Source organism: Limulus polyphemus, unplaced genomic scaffold (genome assembly GCF_000517525.1).
Source record: "Limulus polyphemus unplaced genomic scaffold, Limulus_polyphemus-2.1.2 Scaffold5160, whole genome shotgun sequence".
NCBI lineage: Eukaryota > Metazoa > Arthropoda > Merostomata > Xiphosura > Limulidae > Limulus > Limulus polyphemus.
Genome location: NW_013670770.1, coordinates 9,576 through 28,659, shown reverse-complemented (window position 1 = coordinate 28,659; position 19,084 = coordinate 9,576). Strand labels below are relative to the sequence as shown.

The window sequence follows — 19,084 nt, the reverse complement described above, 5'->3', positions numbered from 1 at the left end:
ATTAACTGTTACTTGCCAAGCAACTATGAAACTAGTTTTGTAATGCAGCAACAAAGACCAACAAATTAACTGTGTACAAAATGTTCTGATGTAGAAATAACAACTAGATACAATTTTATTAAACAATGAAAATCAGGATTTACATGCTTTATAATTGTAATTACACTTACTAATACAGACACTGATGGTTTGTGTGGACGATCTACTCAAAGCTTTTAATTTCTAATTTTTGAAGTATACAGAGTTCGTTCATCTCCAGCATACATCGTAAACATGCTAGACACAACTCAAGCTTTACTTCAAACTGTAATATAGAAAAACTGGTTATATTAGAAGTTATAATAATGTTTCAAAAGGTAAATTACAGTCTTTCCTCCATATTGGTCTGCTTCTTCACTATCTTCATCTACTTCTTCTTCCCGTCAGGTAAGTTTTGAAGATCATAACCTTTGTCAGCGATGTTCAACATCAATGAACCGGCATTCAAGTATACTCGGTTCTGAGAGTTAGCAATCTATCAATAAATCAAAATAGTTTGTTATGTAAAGCTTATCTAAACAGACTGAACTGGACTCGGTTCTGAGAGTTAGCAATCTATCAATAAATCAAAATACTTTGTTATGTAAAGCTTATCTAAACAGATTGAACTGGACAGAAAAATTTCAGAGTTCAGTAAATTTGAAAACAAATATAAAATATTGCAATGAGTATAAACAGGCTCAAATGTCTTCTAAAAAAATATAACATTAAAATGTTGTCATTCAATTCAGTTAATAAATATCAACTTCGTGATATAAATATCTTTAGGCTCATTATTAATCCACGTTTTATAAATCTCAAAACTGTTAGAACAGATCTACAATTTCTTTTTTTTAGTTCTGATAGAATCAATATGAATTAATTAAGTTTGAGTGTTCTTGTTATGAGCATTAAAATATTTTATAAATACAAATGTCGATGGTAGTGATTTTGTTTGTAAAATATTGCACAAAGTTATTTGAGGGCTATCTGAACTAGTTATCTCTCGTTTAGAAGTGACAGACTATAGAACAAAAGTTAAATACTCAACTGTGTGGTTGAAAAACTTGCAAAGCTCAAAATTCAGAGTACTTACTGTTCTTGCAATATTTTGTGCAGCTCGAATTTTTCTTAACTTCAGGTAGCCTGGGTTGAGCGTCAGGGCTTCTCCTAAGTAGGTAAAGCTAAGGATGTTCATTAATCACATAGAAAGTTCTTATAATTTATACTAGACAGCACACTACAGAGAAACCACCATACTCTTGTAAGGTTAAGGCTATACAGACTAAAACTTGGACATGACGAACCTTATCAGGTAGGAAATCTCTATAATGTGAAAATACGAGTTTAATACAAATTAGAAGGTTTAGAGTTGTATCAGTGAAAAAACTGCAATGCAAGTCTGACATTAATGTATGTATCTGCCACAAGGATAAACTGCCCGGAGAAAAAGAAGTCTGCTGTCTGGTATCCCTTATGAAACTTCCAAGGTATTTAAAATAGAGACATAGACAATTGTGCTGTTTTCGAATATTTGATGCATACGACACTATCACTATATTCCACATTTTTTTGCTTTGCAGCATTTAAAAATGCAGTTCAGGTACGTAAAATGAATTATCATCCAAAATAAAAAGACCTAAAAAGAAAATTAAACATTGAGGTAAGCTTGATAAATTTAAAGAAATATAAAATCAATAACAAATTACTCTCAAGTTAGGCCTCTGGTAATGTAGATGTATCAAAACACAAATACAGAATTAATAAGTGAGCTGCACTATTCTGTTTATTAAACTCCAGTTGAAGCCTACTGATCAATACTTTTCTTTATAAACAAATCCTGTTCATCATCTGCCTTTGAAAGGATTTTAAATTGTCCTTTATTATATTAATTCAGCACATGGTTTTCAATGCTCAAAAATGACAGCTTTCAAATTTGCATGTCCTTGTATATAAACTTGTAACGACCTAGTGGTGGATCTGATATAACCTAAAGAACACTTGTATTCATATAAATCATTTGAAGTTTCAAATATAGATATTCAATCCTTAAAATTCAGCTAAGAAAGTTTAAAATCCCCAAAGGTAGGACATCCCAGCCTAAAACATTGTGATTATTATAACATCAATTTTCCATTAGCCATTTTTTGTGGTACACTTACGGTGCATAATGGAAGGACATAAGAAGGTGCTTTCTTGTACTAATAATCAGAATGAAAGTCTGTATTATTGAAATATTGCAGCAAAAAAAGTTTTGGAAAGTTGGTATGCCTAATTCTACATCCAATGAAGATGTAACTTATAAACCAAGATTTGCAACATCATGATTAGAAAAAAAAAATAAAATCAAAGAATTAAGCAATTTTAGTTTATTATTGTATTTTAAAAGCATTCAATATTATATACTTAAATCACTTTGGAAACATAAAATAATCATTATCTTGAAATTGGGACATGCTAAAAGTACACACAACAGTAACACCATCAGATTACTAAAGATGTCATCCATCATAACCACTGACCTCATTGATTTTAAACTGAAATACTTGTAGCAGATAGCATATGCATTAAGAGGTAGAGAATGGCTTAACCCTACCTCCTCAAAGCTCTGCTTTAATTTAGGTGTGTGTTTACAGCATTGAGGTACGTCTTCATCCTCAGTACCAAGATTCACAAACCAGAAGTATGCTCAGGTTATATATCACAGTGGCTTTCTGTATGGTTCGAATCATCATGTGGTGTACCGATGTGCAAGTAACATTAAAATACTAAACAATAACTTAATATGTACAAATTTACAAGTTAAGAAGAACAAAAAATAGCTGTTTCATTTAAACAATTAGCAATCTTAAAAATGATTTCAAATTTAATACCTTTGGACTATGGACGATGTATACCAACAAGTTCACATAGGAACATTATCACACAGTAGCACCACCCTTAATTTGGATAAGTACCATCAATAAACAATACTAAAATACATATCATAAATTGATGTTGATAGAATGGGAATACTTCAGTACATACATACAATGTATTTATTTGAATAACTTCGGGACCAGTTAAGTAAATTCAGATTTTTAAATTCAAATGTGGGTAGACATATCTAAAAACTCATGTTGTAGAAACTATAGTTTGGCCTTAATTCCCCCCTCCCCTCCAATAAAACCTATGATCAATTCAATAACTGTACCAATAATGTTGCAATTCCATAAGTGGACTATTTTAGCGTGTATGCGTGCTAATTCAATTTTACAGCCAACCTAACATGGCAATTTGAAGTACTTATTCTAATAAAATGTATATTTTGTTTAGAAGTTACTATAAATATTTCTGTTACTCAAAACTAAATATTTCTCCTCTTTTTATCCTGTAGTATTCTAAATGACAGCTTGTGCTTTATTTCAGAATAATTTCATGCTTGCATTAAGTTTGATGTATGCTTTTAGTATAAGAATAACATAAGTACAGCAGAATAAGCTTAATTTAATGACTGTGTCCATGGCTGATTGGTAATATTCTTCTTCATGAATGACACTGGCTCTGGTGAAAAGACATTTCAAACATAATATTCATAGAAGGACAACTTAGGAAGCATTTTCTCCCATGTTCCTACTTGATAAAAAGTAGTCCCTCAACAATAGTATTAAATATTAGAACAACAATAATTTCCTTATGATCCTATTGCTCCCTGAAGGTAAAATATGTAGAAATCTATCAATAGATGGTGTAACTATCAAATATTTGCACCATTTGTAAAACTACTACATTGCAAAAGATAAAAAAAGGTAGAAGTACCAGAACGACTCAATCTTGGAATTATCACATAAAACAGACGGTTTCAGAAATGTTGGACAACAAACAACTGTACCAACTAAATTTAACTTGTTAAACCTCCAATCTTAGATAATTGAATATTAATTTAAAACTAGTTCACATATAACTTAGTCAACACTACAGAAGTTAATTTCTGAAAATACTCTTCACACAACAACAAAAAACAGTATTAATATAACAAAAAACCAAAACTCAGATTTAATTATAACAATTTACAAGTTTCTGACATTGAACTAAGTATGTGCTCGTGAGACACCCTGCTGACAAATTAACTAATTAGTACTAAAATGATTAATTCCGTTTGGATGACATCTCACAGAAATTACCCTAGCTTTGTTTTGTCAAAATAAATAAAAGGATATCATTTGAGCAGCTGTAGCTTCTCCCTCTGCTTGCACAATCTTCTGTTGACGTTCCTGTTTGGCTTGTTCAACAATAAAAGCTGCTCGTTGGGCTTCTTGCTGAGCAATCTGTAATTAAGGAGGTAAATACATTATTGTCCTATAAATAAACACTCACCTGATCATACAGTTCTTCTCGGGGCATTTAATACATGTTTAGCTTTCAATGTTTTTAAGATTATTTAGTAACACTAATTCCACTGCTAAGAAAGTTAGAAGTGGTTAGTTATAATATGAATAAATATTCTTATGAAAAATTGTTAAATTAAACATGTTAATATTTAATTTATCCAAATTGGGTGTATGCATTATATTACTAATCGAGTTCAATAAGTGAAAAAAAAAGAAAAAAAAAAAGACGTCTAATTTCAACATACATCCCAACCTCTTCAACAATAAAAAAAAAAGACGAACGTGTATACTTAATGTTCAAAAAACATACAACTTCAACAGAAGTGTCTAAAGTGGGAAACTACAAGGGCAGCCAATTCCCCCACCGTGTTTCAGATACAAATATCTTTCAGAAAGAATATAATCTGGGCTTCCAATTTTCAGTTTTAACCAATAAACACTGATAAAACGCAACACAATACAAAACAGAAAATTTAATTAAATGAATATTTTCCCGGAAAAAAAAAACGGGAAATGGCCATTCACTTTACAATAGCACTTCCGTTTACCCAGTCGCTGTGCTCATGAGACTTAACCCTTTCCCTTACATGCAGAAGGAAAAGGAACGAGTTTCTTCTGTTAGTGGCAAGCTTATTTATAATTATTTCATATAAAATATTAGCTACTCTTACAAAACTTTAACATAAATAGAACTATGTTTCATACCTGTTATTACTCCCATAACAGAAATTAATGTGCAGGTAATATACAGTACATTAGTATACTCATTATGGTAATAAAAGTGAAAAACACCAATTTCATGGTATCTAAATAAAACTAAAAATTACCCCCCCCTAAAAAAAACTGATTAAGATATGTAAATAAAACTAAAAACAGCTATAACTACAGATTTAAAAAAAAACGAGAAGTAGAAGACCTAAATATAATATACCTAAATAAAATATTTATTAGTGCTTCTGTAACTGATACTGTAGATTCCTGATGTGTCTGAGGCAACAGTCATAAAGATGATATCAGCATTGACCAAGCTTTTAAAATTTCACACAAATCTTGAACACTTAACAGGCCCGCCACTACACATAAACAATGGATTACTAGACCATGTTTAAATCTATCAAAATAACGAAAGTCCAATGGAACTGCACTAGGGTACTTGATAGACATGAGATAAAATGGGTTGCTCCAATTCCAATTTTTATTCTGTTTCCTTCATCAAAAAGACACTAATTTTGAGGATTGGTTAGTAGCTTGTATGCTAGAAATACACCATCAGATTACTAAAGATGTCATCCATCATAACCACTGACCATATTGATTTTAAACTGAAATACTTGTAGCAGATAGCATATGCATTAAGAGGTAGAGAATGGCTTAACCCTACCTCCTCAAAGCTCTGCTTTAATTTAGGTGTGTGTTTACAGCATTGAGGTACGTCTTCATCCTCAGTACCAAGATTCACAAACCAGAAGTATGCTCAGGTTATAAATCACAGTGGTTTTCTGTATGGTTCGAATCATCATGTGGTGTACTGATGTGCGAGTAACATTAAAATATCTTAATATGTACAAATTTACAAATTAAGCACACACACACACACACACACACATATATATATACAAATGAATAGCAGTTGTTTTTTAATTCTAACAATTAGAAACTTTAATTATGATTTCAAATGTAATACCCCTTGACAAAGAATAATGTTTACCAACAAGATTACTGACTCAAGTCCACACAATGGCACCTCCCTTACACTACGAGTGCCATCAGTAAACCCTACTAAATATGTATTAGAGGGTGGTATTGCCAGAATAGGAATAATGTTGGAGCTAATTAGGTAAATTCATGATCAAATTTAATTCAATTATGAGTAGAATCACATTAAGACACATCAGCAGTTAGGTAAAATATTCATCTCTGAAACAACAGGGGAAAAAAAAAAGTCTAAGTATGTGTTTATAAACTGTTGTATTTTAAACAAAGGGGAATTATCATCGTATTTAGTTTGATGGAGACAACCACCTTGTTGTATACAGCAGATGCACGTTTGACTTGTAATAATACATTTTATTGTTTTATGTACGATTTGTCCCTTAAGTACAAGCTTGTTATTAAACTACAATGTCTCGTGGAGTTTCGTATATTGCTTAAAAACTGGGAAATGGTATAAAAAAGTTAGGTCATTTTACATATGCATAATTTTCTACACTTCTATTTCCCAGTTATATATACCTTCTTTTATTTTTGTGATCTAAGTGCAATATATACTTTGTATTTTATGTTCCAAATACATTAAATGTTTTGAGTATTTGGTACAAATAAACTAACAGTTGCAGTAAAGGTGAATTAGATCCTGTAGCTTTTGCCCAATCAAATTTTCATGAATAAATTTGTCTAAATACAATTAAAATTTTTTAATTGCATTGTTTTAATATGTTGCATTAACTCAGAAGATAGAGCCACTACTCCTAAGCTGAATGGACTTTTTTTTTAAATAACGTGTGAATGAATTCATTAGATGCCGATGTCATTTAAGTGCGAGCGTAGTTTTAGTTCAGTTAAACAAATCTTGCAACAGCAACAAATTCATATATTTCTTGAATTCTGAGGGAATTTAAAATTGAAAGAAGCAGACTGGTCTTTTATTTTTCTTGCATTTATTCGTATACAGTTGTTTGCATCTCAAAAACAAAGCATGAACTTGTAATCTTCCACATAAATCCTCTGAAATAACTTGATAATATATGTTTAATTATAAAAAAAATTAACATAATGCATACTTAGAGCCTTTTCCACATTCATCAACTACAAACTGATATCAAGAATAGGACAGTAAAGAAAATTTATCTTAAATTATTTTCAACTTACTAATTACCAGTTAGCTAGAGTAAGTCATCTTAATTAAGTGCTAACTTTCATATAACCTGAATAGTTTCCCTGCACCTAGTAAAAATGGCTCAAGATATTAAATTCTATCAAAACTTGAGCCAAAACATCAACCAGATGTACTGATATTTTCTAGAAGTATTAAAGCATTTAGCATTATTATTTAAATGTAATTTTAATGCTGAACAAGAGATGTTTTAAGGTAATGATTTAATCATAACAGGTTAAGTTTATATTGTATTTCTATTGACATACCTCCGTTTTAAAAGCTGCAGATCACAAACACAGTACATCATGTTAAACAATGCTTAGTAGAAAATAACAGTTCAATTTCATCAAATTTCTACAACTCTTTGGCAAGAAATTTTGTACATGTTAATTGAACTGGTGGAGAATTCTGTGTACTACGTGTAACAAGGGATAAAAAGTAACAGTGTCTAAATTAAAAATGTGGGATGTTGTCTAGATAACCTGGAGTACATCTTGACAAATAAAAGTGTAAAAATAAAATCACTACAAAACTCTCAAGCCAAAAGGTTTTGAGGGACATTCTTATCTGTATCACTTTTAATACTTGCCTGCTTGGCTTCAACAGCTGCTGAATATTCCTTCCCAAAACTCAGTTCAGTGATAGATACATCATCTAAAATAACATTAAAGTCTCGAGCCCGTTCCATTAACTCCTTCCTCACCAATAGTGACACCTGTTGACGCTGGGTGATCAACTGGGAAGCATTAAACTTTGCAACCACACTTTTCAACACCTAATACAAAAAGCAGAAAACACGAATGAATTAACTAAGTAAAACAGATAATAAAGAAATTATCCACATGATATTGAAGTTCAAAGATATTAAATCAAATCAGAAGATTTACATGATCCTATGCACTTTGCATAATAAAATCTATTATAAATTTAATAGTTTAGATTACATTTCAGATAAATTTTGTGGTTAAAATTTACTAAAAATTCCTTTGAATATCTTAGAAGGTACTGTTAAAAACACTTCTGCCACAACAAGTCAAATGATACTACTTAATTTTGAAAAAAACTTACTTCATTACAAATGGATGGTAAAACACGTTCATCGTAGTCAGTTCCTAGCATTCGGTAAATGTGAGGCAACATGGTGGCATCCGGTCTGGCCAAAACTCTCAGAGAGATATTAACCATCTGCAAATCTAGATGTGGAAATAATCACACAATTCAAAGTCTTTTCTACATTCTACAATATTATATTGTTTAAATATCCAATCAATTTATAAAGCGCTTTTGTCATAATTGTACTTTACGTAGAAGTTTAATTCTTAGGTCAAAAATGGCTAAGTATTAAATATATATTAAAAATGAGGTGCTTTTTCGAGCAACTTGCCTATTAAAATCTAAACTAATATTATAAAATAAAGTTAAACTTGTTATAGGAACTACAGAAAAACTGACTGTTAGTGCATGCTACTTGTTGAACCTTTATACTACAGACGACAAACAAATGATTTAAAATCCAAATCACCTTTACTCCCAGTTGGAGAGGAAATTTTTCTTGGTCTAGCTCGAATATCATAGATAATAGGATATTGTAACCATGGAATTCTGAAGAATAATTAAAAAAACGTATCATTAATTTCTAAGAAAAAAGGAAATGGTGTACAAGTCACTTTTTAAAATTATTAACTGGCAGAATGAAAAATGAGGTGCTCATGACATGTCATATTAAAATAATACAGCAAAACTAAAATTATCTCAAATATCGTTTAAAAAATATCTTGTGTAAAGCTATTTTTACACAAAAACAACGTGTATTTGGCAAGGAACTGTCAATATACTATCTCATTAATATAATTAATCTAGAATTCGTTGGTTTTTAATCTTCTGATATTAACTATGCACTGGTACATAAAAGTTACAGTAGTTGTACTGTAACATTAACTCCAACTGATTATGATGGAAATTGGGAAAGTACTGAAGATCTACAAATCAACTTTCATCAACTTAAAATTATATTTATCTGTTCTAACTCAGTCGATCATTCATATGCACAAGATTCATGCCGATCACTTAAAAGTATTTTCAATATTTTCAGGTACATGTCTTCTAAATCAAGCATCTTAATAAAAAAACCTCTAATACCAGTATTGTACAACTTTTTAAATAAATTAAAATGTATCAAAACTTATTTTAGAATTGAATAACAAAGTACATACTACTTTACCATCAGTTCAACAACAAACATAATAACCAGATAATTATGTAATTTTTAAACTCACACTGGTCTGTAGTAATAATATTATTTTTCCAGAAATTTAATTAAAAACACTTCTCTATTATTTCCAACATCAAAGCTGGTCTGTTATTATCATACCCATTCTTCTTACATTACTTTTATACACGTCATTCTGGTCCGTTATTATCATACCCATTCTTCTTACATTACTTTTATACGTGTCATTCTGGTCTGTTATTATCATACCCATTCTTCTTACACATTACTTTTATACACGTCATTCTGGTCTGTTATTATCATACCCATTCTTCTTACACATTACTTTTATACATGTCATTCTGGTCTGTTATTATCATACCCATTCTTCTTACATTACTTTTATACACGTCATTCTGGTCCGTTATTATCATACCCATTCTTCTTACATTACTTTTATACATGTCATTCAGGTCTGTTATTATCATACCCATTCTTCTTACATTACTTTTATACATGTCATTCAGGTCTGTTATTATCATACCCATTCTTCTTACATTACTTTTATACATGTCATTCTGGTCTGTTATTATCATACCCATTCTTCTTACATTACTTTTATACATGTCATTCTGGTCTGTTATTATCATACCCATTCTTCTTACATTACTTTTTTACACGTCATTATCGTAGTTAACTTACCGGTATTTCATAAGTTTCATGTATTTGATTTATAAATATAGCTAACATGAGATAATGTAAAATTACAATTCTTTAATATCACAAATGCTAATATTATCAATTCATTGAGTTTTATAAAATCACCAATATTACTTTAACCTCTATGCAAGTCACTGAAGAAAATTACAATGTTGAAGAATTGTAATACATGTTTTCAACACAAACATCTTGTACTATTATTTCACTTTTAACTTAAAAATTACTACTGCAAAAAAGAATAGTACAATTATTCACAATAGATAATAACTTACAAATTTATGAGAACTATTTCATCAAGTAAAATTTTTTACCTAAACTATTTATTATATTCCAAGTCAACTTTATATAATTATTTGTGTTTAAAATATTGTATTATAATTATTTTGTTTTCCTCATCAGATTAGTTGCCAAACTATGTTTATGAGTGAGTACATTTTAAACAAGTCTATTTTTCATCATTTTCAGATACAATCCATGGTTTATCTGATTTATTGACTATTTTATTTTACATACAGTATTCATACTTAAATTTTTCTAGCTTTACTATGTATTATTACATTTGTACAAGTATTCTCAACTCTCTCTCAAATTTTCTCATACGTGTCTGTTATAACAGTAATGTCTTCCTTAATAACTTCCCAATCAATATTTTACAACTTAAAAAGTTTCTGGAATACACAGTTATTTTATTAATAACCTTATTTAATTTACTAATGTTATGAATATTCCATTTACATTTTTTGGCATTCCAAGAATGAATACAAAATATGATATGTAACTGATACAACCTGATAACAATATTTATATGCAGTATTTCTGCTGGCACAATTTTACCCTTTATCACATGGCAACAAAAAACAGTATATGCCCAAGAACCATGACAGTGGGGGCTACCTTACTACCAATAAATCTTTAACAATAAAAATGCCACATCTAATTAATTGTACACGAGATGAAAGAAAATATTTGTTTGAATTAGAGATGGCATATTGTTAGCCACTAGCAGTGTACCTTTAAGTCCCTGTCAATCATGTATACAATCGTTTTAAAAAGAAAAGGCAGGTAGCCATGCGAGGCTTGTTTATAATGACATGCATGTTTGGGTTATGTGTGCACTTAGCTTATCAACGAAGAAGTGTGCATGCTTTTGAACAGCAGATTACAGCAGTCAGACTTGGCTTGAAAAATTGTACTAGTCTGTTAGACAGAATACAAAGTACATGTATATTTAAATTGGGTGATATAGCTAAATGACAAACTAAACCAGAGATAACATTTTTGTGGTTGGACTAAGTTCAGTACAGCTGCAGTATAATGGGAAAGAAATTCACAAGAAGACGGGCTAAAAGTAACTGAAATACAGTGATGTCTCTCTTGTGAAGGTGCTATATTATACTGATAAAGTCTTTTAAAACCAAACAGTTGTTTCCCATATTCTGCCTCACACTTCAGGATAATCCTTTCTTATCTTATGAGAACATTCATTTCAGAACCCAATCCAAGCTTCCTCACATGATGCCTCTGTGAAGCAGCCACTCGTGGATTCTTCTACTGTAATTACTTAATTAGTAGAGTGCAAGGAACACACACACACACAACACCAACACCTCAAATAACTTTGTTGGAAATAGACTTACAATTGAATTGTAGGTAATTACATGTAGTTTATTCTATGGTCTTACTGTGTACCACGATATCTGCTTCAGGGCACATATATAACAGCCACAATTAAGAATTTAATTTTACCTTTTGAATGAGGAGTAAAAAAGTTATTTCTGTAAATATACATTTTTGTATAAACCAAAGCATTAAAAATAATGTCGTAAAAGCAGGTTTGCTGGGAGGTCTGTAAGCATATCCCCAATTACCTTTCAGATAAACCTTGGAACCTGCTAAGTAATTAATTTCCACATCTAACCTGAGAAAGCACACTCCAAAAATAATTATCCCCAAGTTTCTGCATGAAGGAATTTATACTTTTTTTTAAACACCTCTTCTTACTTACAACTTCAAATATCATTTGCTTGCATTACAAAAAAAAAAGAGTTCTCCATAATGCCAGAGCTAAAAATCAACACATTCTATAATATTATATACTTCAGCACCCGAGAGACAAATTCTAGTCCTATGCTCCCTACTACAAATAACTTTGTTAGCACATCTAACATAAAAGTCTCCCACTTGACCATTTCATCCCTCCTTTTTTTTACTACTCTGAACTCTACGCTCACATCCAGAGCAACTTTCACCCTAATTATCCATTTCCTGTCTTGCTTCCCTATTTTACCCCTCTAACAGTAATAGTACAATTTTTCTCCAAACTATAACTTTTTTCAAATAAGCAAATTCTGCAATATAGTATTCTTAAATGCAGCACAATCTTAGCACCTACTACACCCTGCAAATTACACCCAATTTATTCCCAGGCTACTTTACGCCTTATTGAAATTTTACTTATCTTTATTTTCTATTACCATTCTACCCACCTAATACATAACTAAAATTAAGCTATTTCAGTTTATACACTATATTTTAGGTAACACTAACAATAAGATTCCTTATTAACTAATAGCAATACTATTAATTTCGAATACCACAGCTACATGTACTCTAGTTATCAAATGCTCATGTATTAAATTTTGAGCATCTACCAAATAAACAATTTCAGTTCTTAAGGTAAATAAGTTCAACTTACATAGCTAATAAGTCTTCATTTCTAATCAAATATTCTATAACTTAATTTTAGTATCCCATAGCTAAGTCCTTGTACAACTAAATACAACAGTACGTTAGGCCTAACTATATGGTATTAAGCCTAAGGCTTAGCTGTATGTGCAAGTAAAACAAAGTATATAATTCTATCTTAGCTAACCAAAATAATTACTCTAAATTTTAATAATGGCAAAATAATGTTCATTTTCTTCAGAAAAATTTTATAATTACAAATATTTCTAAATTACTGTCTCTGCTCTGGTAAAAAAAACAAAAACTTTTAAATAGTTCCTCCTTTGGGGGATTTTTTTTGTCCGCCTTTTCAAATCCAGTGTCTTAATATAAAATTACCCAGTATGTGACCCCTACTGGTAGTATATGATATAAAAACATATTTGTATACCATGCATATGGAATAATTTCTGAAATTTAGTTTTCCCATTATAAATTTTCACATCTGATTCTTACCTGAAATGCAGGCCTTCCGCATATATTTCTTTCTGAATACCTCCTATTCTACTGAAGATTATAGCCCTTTGGCCACCATCAACTGTCAAAAGAAAGTTCTTTGTTAGTTTTAATACATTAACCCGAGACAACTGTGACTGCTCTAAACTAACTATAGGTGATCTGAACAAGATTAACAATATTTTTTTTTTAATTATTAGGGGCTATCTGTGGGAGGTTAGCTAGAGTGGTAGAACACTACATACATAACCTCATACACGAGTTATCTAGACAGTTCAATTAACTGTTTTAATTACTTCAAATACACTGCCTTTACATTTTATAAATTTTGTGCATTCAGATACAAAATACCATGACCGAAACAACGTATGTGAAATGCAAATTTTCTTACTTCCCAAAGCAGTCTATAATTGAACATCTTGCAGCCCACTGGTTGAAAATCACTAGAGAAAAGAGATATTTTCCTGAAGTTTCTTGATACTGAAGAAATTCTTAATGATGGGACAACTGTCAATGTGATTCGTATTTTTAAAAGAAGTGTCTAAGGAGGTTCAAGAACATTACATTCCTAATAATCTGACTTCATTTGTGAGCAAGGTTTTTCGATTATGTTTTCTGAGGTCACAATATCATTTGGGAAGTCAGCATAAAATTAATGATACTCAACATGGCTTTCAAAAAAATAATTCTTGTCTACCAATTTTGTTTTAAATTTCCTGGTAGGAAAAAAAAATACTGATTAGTAAGTTGTTTATGGAATTTGCAGAAAAGTCAAGAGTAGGACTGAACACTTAGTGTTACACATCAAAATGTGATTATATACAACAATGACTACATGAAACATGTTCAAGGTATGGAAAACAGTCATAACTCTGGTTAAAGCAATGTTACTTTTTAATAGGATAATCAACTTGTGAAAATTTGCCTTCAAGTGTAGTAGAAGATTTTGAGAATTTTAGAAATCAGAGCTGGATGGATGAAAGAGGTTTCTATATGTAGTTTGGAATAGGGTAGTAACAGAAAACAGGAGAACACAGATGGACCGAGTGTTTCAATGTTATTACTTGAAGAATCAACAAGGTAATTTTACTGAATTAAAACACCCGACTCGTACAAACCTTGGGGGGGGGGGGGCAGTTTTAGAACCTCCATTATTTATTACTTATGCTAATGGCTTAAGTTTTTGTTTGTTATAGATGACTTCAAAGTAAGTGAAACATTTTTAAAAAATATAAAGAAAGGATTGAACTTACATTTCACCAACAGAACTTAAACAAAATTTATTAAGCCTAAGTTTTCAGGCTGACAATAGTTCCTCTTCAAGGGCATAAATTCTTTAAAGTGTCAGGTTGAATTGGATTTAAGTGATTAAGCATGTAAAACCAAGTTGTTAAAAATAAGGAAAAGGGAAATAACTACATATTACACTTCAATAATGTAACTTGAACAAAATGGTAATGATAAAAAAAATAAAACTATTACGTTTTTAGGTTAATAACAGCCCTTCTTCAGAGGATTTAAGCCTGTAAGCTCAGTTTCAATAGTTTTTATTTTGATGATCAACTTCATTAATTGAAATGTGTGGATTGTTTTTAGTTTTATGTATACAATTTAAGTTTATTTCAAATACATTTCTGCTTAGTAATGATTTTTGTTTTTGTTTTAATGATCCTAAAATATTGGGAAGATCATATTTTGCTGAGAATGCTTCACTCACAGGTATTTGAAAGGATCTTAATAGTGGTGGTAAATGGGAAGGACATAAGTTCATTTTAAAACAGTTTAGTGTTCTCTTGGATTAAAAAAAAAAGTTTTCCACATGTTAAAAACTGTTAGGGACCTGAATAATCTTCTACGAATTGTAGAAGTGGTGGGATAAAAACACTGGAAATTAAATATTAAGAGTAATGGAAGCCTAGATAAGGACTTTTTTCATACAGTTTTTCTTTAAGTTAAGGGTTATAACTAAATATAAACTTGTGGTGTGCTTTGTCTGATGATGTGCAGTTAGTTTGAATTATTTTAGATGAACACATACATGTATGTACAGATCTATATTTAAATTGACAAATTAACAAAGAGAATTATGGTTTCTAGCCTAAATCATAGTATTAATTATTTTACACCAAACAACAAATGAAAAATGTCCACAGCACTAATACAATCTGAGTTTGCATGATTTATTTCAAGGCAACCGTACTCCCACTAGTTGTAAATTGGCTTAAAAAAAATCTGGATTATTACTAAACCCTCCCTCTGACATTTGGTAGTGACCAGCAAGCAAATGTTAAAACCAAAAACAGGGTGTCACTTCAAATTGACTGGACCAATAAGGATCAGTGATACATCAAATAATAGCTCTCTTCATGCTCTACTTTGGTCTGGCTGGTTTCATCAGATCCAGTAGCATTTAATATTTGAAATCACACAAAGAAAGCACTAAAACCATTTAAAATTCTTTTTAGACATTTAATTTGCAGAAACAAAGCCATACAATAAACTTTGTGGTGCAGATTACATAATGCATAAACCAATACACAGATATGTCTGCCCAACTCGAATCAACAGCATGTCAGAAAACAATGAATGGGGATTGTAAACAGGCTATATGTTGGCCTGGCAACAACTTGCTTTACATCATATCATCAGGCATAAACAGACAATATGTTGTCCTAACAACAGTTTGCTATAAGTATAAGTAATAGTCTATAATAAAAGTGGTATGAATGATGTATCAATTACATCACAGCATCATGTAGAACAGGATGAATTTACTAGTGGTACATATCTGTCAATCACAGTATTTCAACTACACAACCAATATGATTACAAAATCTCTCCTATACGTTCATAGGTACGCTAATACTTCATTTTTAATACTTGGTTGTTGACAATTTTAATTTCATTTATCCATATAATATGAATCCAGGTGTACAAGTTTGAAATTGACAGATTTATTGGGACTACATTATATCTTGCCTTGACACTGGTTTCACACAGTCTCACCTTACCAGGTAAAGTAATAATTTGATCAGTCACCAACATTTTAACATTGTTCCAATGGGAAGGTCATGTGGTGTGAAAGGTTAATTTACAGGTACAATGTTTTTCATTAATTACTAACTAAATAATCAAACTTTCAGTGTATATCTACTAATTTTGACTGTGGAATCCAAATGTGTAATTTTTTTTTAATTACAGAAACCTTCTAGATTTACTTCTTCAAGGATGTCCTTGCACACCCAAGATACTGACCCAACCTTTAAAAAATACTAGCTTAAACTCCACTTTATTTTTCACGTAATCTACAATTCCACTTTTAAATTTCTATAAGTATCACTTCTACTACTTCTAATGACAACTCATTTCATACATCAATCAGTAATCGATCTCCATCCTCAGAATCATCCCAATAGCCTTCCTCTGAACCCTTTCCAACAAGACAATATCATTTTAGTTTTAGGGAAGGAGAGTAAAACCTTACATAGTATTCAAATGTCAACATAGCAGTATTTTACTTGTAAGTATAGTCCACACACTTTGATGGCTCTTAAGTTTGTTCACAGTCATTGAAATGTTTGCCATCATTGAACACATAGTTTGCCCTTCAAGCTACTGCACATTACGACTTACTTATTTGCAAACGCTATTACTCAAGAAACACCAAGAGCAGTCAATAAAAAAACAAAATAAAAGCATATTAAAAAATATAAATGAGGCTCCTGTGGTCTATGAATCTCAAGTCAAAGTTGAAAAGGTCCACGCAGTTGAGGCTAATAGTAATCTACAAAAAAGTACGCCACAAAACAAAAAAAAAATCCTTCAAATATGGGAATACTTACTTTAGACAAAGCAAGTCAACAAAACAATTAGTTCAATAATTATACTCACTTCTCACTGCTAGTTTAACGTAGTTAGAACTTACATCCCTTGATCAATATGGCGGATCTCTTGTGCCGGCGTACTCGACACTATCACTATGGTCTGCTACAGTTTCAAATACTTAATTAAATGTCAAATACTTTTATGTTTTTCAGCAAATTTATTTTTTAAACCTAAAATTAATAATTGAAAGCCATTTCTTTAAAAAATTAGTCTAGTAATACTAACAGTAATAATTGTGTAATTGTCTGACTACAAAAGTATTAGTCGGTACTCGGTAACGTTCGACTACGACGAGGCCCTTAGTATACTATACAGTGCTTCTATTCGCTGATAATGATATTGTATGATAATAGGAATAGTACTAATTGTAGCACAACTTACCTGTATATATTGATTTGGAAACTCCATAAGCTAAACCACCTGCAGCTATTAATAGTTTAATTCCTGTTCCTAAACCACTTGGCCCTGCACCACCTTTACTTAACCTCCCTGCAAATTCTTTAAACTTTTGAGCCATGTCCACAACTATCCTTCTTACAATTCTGAGCAACTATAGTCCCTCCACAGAAACAGCACGTGTATCTTACTGCGCATGACGAATTATAGGTGTCTCTTTTCCCCTAAATAATATTACCAGACTTATTTATGGTTAACATTATGGCCGAAAATAGTGTTAACAGCGATTAACCAACTGATGAAACAACGCATTCCAATCTTTATAAGTAGAAATATATACTTAATTAACGATGATTGCCTCTTGCTCTGATCGGATGTTAATATTAATTAATATGTCATATTATTTAGATTGCAACATAAATGTTTAAACCTTCATTTAAAGACATTTATTTATATCTTATTTATTTGTTTCGTATCCCTTCTATGTAACAAGTCCTGTATTGCGAATCAGTTCATTTCTAAAGGAGCTATTTTTTCAATCTAGACTATCTAATTTCCAACTGCCACCAAACTTCAAAATGTATTTAGAAACTCGTTTTATTATATCCATCTTTGACTTATAAAATACTCGCCCAATCCCTAAAATGTGATTAGTACTTTTAATCCGTTACTCGGTATAAAAAGTTAAATTGAGTAGAGTTGCTACTTGAGAAAAACAGCTTTATAATAATAAATTTTTATTTGTTTCTTGAAATGTAAAGCTACTCGAGAGCTATCTGTATTAGCTGTTCCTAATTTTGAAATGATAAACTGGAAGGTAGACAATTAATTAACACTATCACTGCCAACTCTTTTGCTTCTCTTTTGCCAATAAATGGTGGGATTGACAGTCACGTTAAAACTCCCTCACGGCTGAAAAGGCGAGAATGTTCAGCGAAGAATTCCATCCCACAGACTGAGAGTCTAGCACCATAACCACTGGACAATGCCACTTCTCCTCTTCCAAATTTTGAGCTGATATACTAGCATGCAGCAACAATACACGAGATACTCTTATCTGGTACATTTAGCCAAGTCTCTTACACTCTACTCATAGCTCCAAAGTTAGGAGCACGTTTTTTGTGGCAGCAAGTCGCAAAACATGAAATCTCAGATTCACAGAACAAGCACGCTACCCCTGAACCATGCCCGGTTTATTAAAAAAAAAAAATTCTTCATTAACGACGTTAATCAGAGTTAACATAACTTACTACAATTACTTTTTATTTAACAGCATACTAATTGTGTGTATATTGCTCAAGATGCTTAATAAAAAAATGCATTATTACATGGATGCACATAATAATGAAGTAGGTATATTTTATTAAATTTGTTGACAAACTACTCATTATATGCTATTGACTTATTACAACCAGAAATTGTTATTTTGGG

General features: G+C 31.0%; 1 protein-coding gene across 1 annotated transcript; it reads right to left on the bottom strand.

Moving 5' to 3' along the window:
• Nucleotides 1-83: 83 nt before the first annotated feature.
• LOC106472208 (prohibitin-2-like) lies at nucleotides 84-17,851 on the bottom strand. The gene is made up of 8 exons (XM_013932835.2): nucleotides 17,639-17,851; nucleotides 13,373-13,454; nucleotides 8,786-8,865; nucleotides 8,332-8,456; nucleotides 7,853-8,038; nucleotides 4,218-4,325; nucleotides 1,115-1,192; nucleotides 84-514 (listed from the first exon to the last, which is right to left on the bottom strand). Exons 1-8 carry the CDS (start codon nucleotides 17,772-17,774, stop codon nucleotides 407-409), a joined length of 903 nt encoding a protein of 300 aa, XP_013788289.1. The 5' UTR covers nucleotides 17,775-17,851; the 3' UTR covers nucleotides 84-406.
• Nucleotides 17,852-19,084: the final 1,233 nt, after the last annotated feature.

Excerpts from the sequence above, each read along its gene's own strand:
- LOC106472208 (XM_013932835.2), bottom strand. The coding sequence starts at position 17,774 with ATGGCTCAAAAGTTTAAAGAATTTGCAGGGAGGTTAAGTAAAGGTGGT. Across the intron at positions 13,455-17,638 it reads TTCCAAATCAATATATACAG|TTGATGGTGGCCAAAGGGCT; the intron begins GTAAGTTGTGCT and ends TTCTTTTGACAG. Across the intron at positions 4,326-7,852 it reads CAGCTGTTGAAGCCAAGCAG|ATTGCTCAGCAAGAAGCCCA; the intron begins GCAAGTATTAAA and ends CCTTAATTACAG.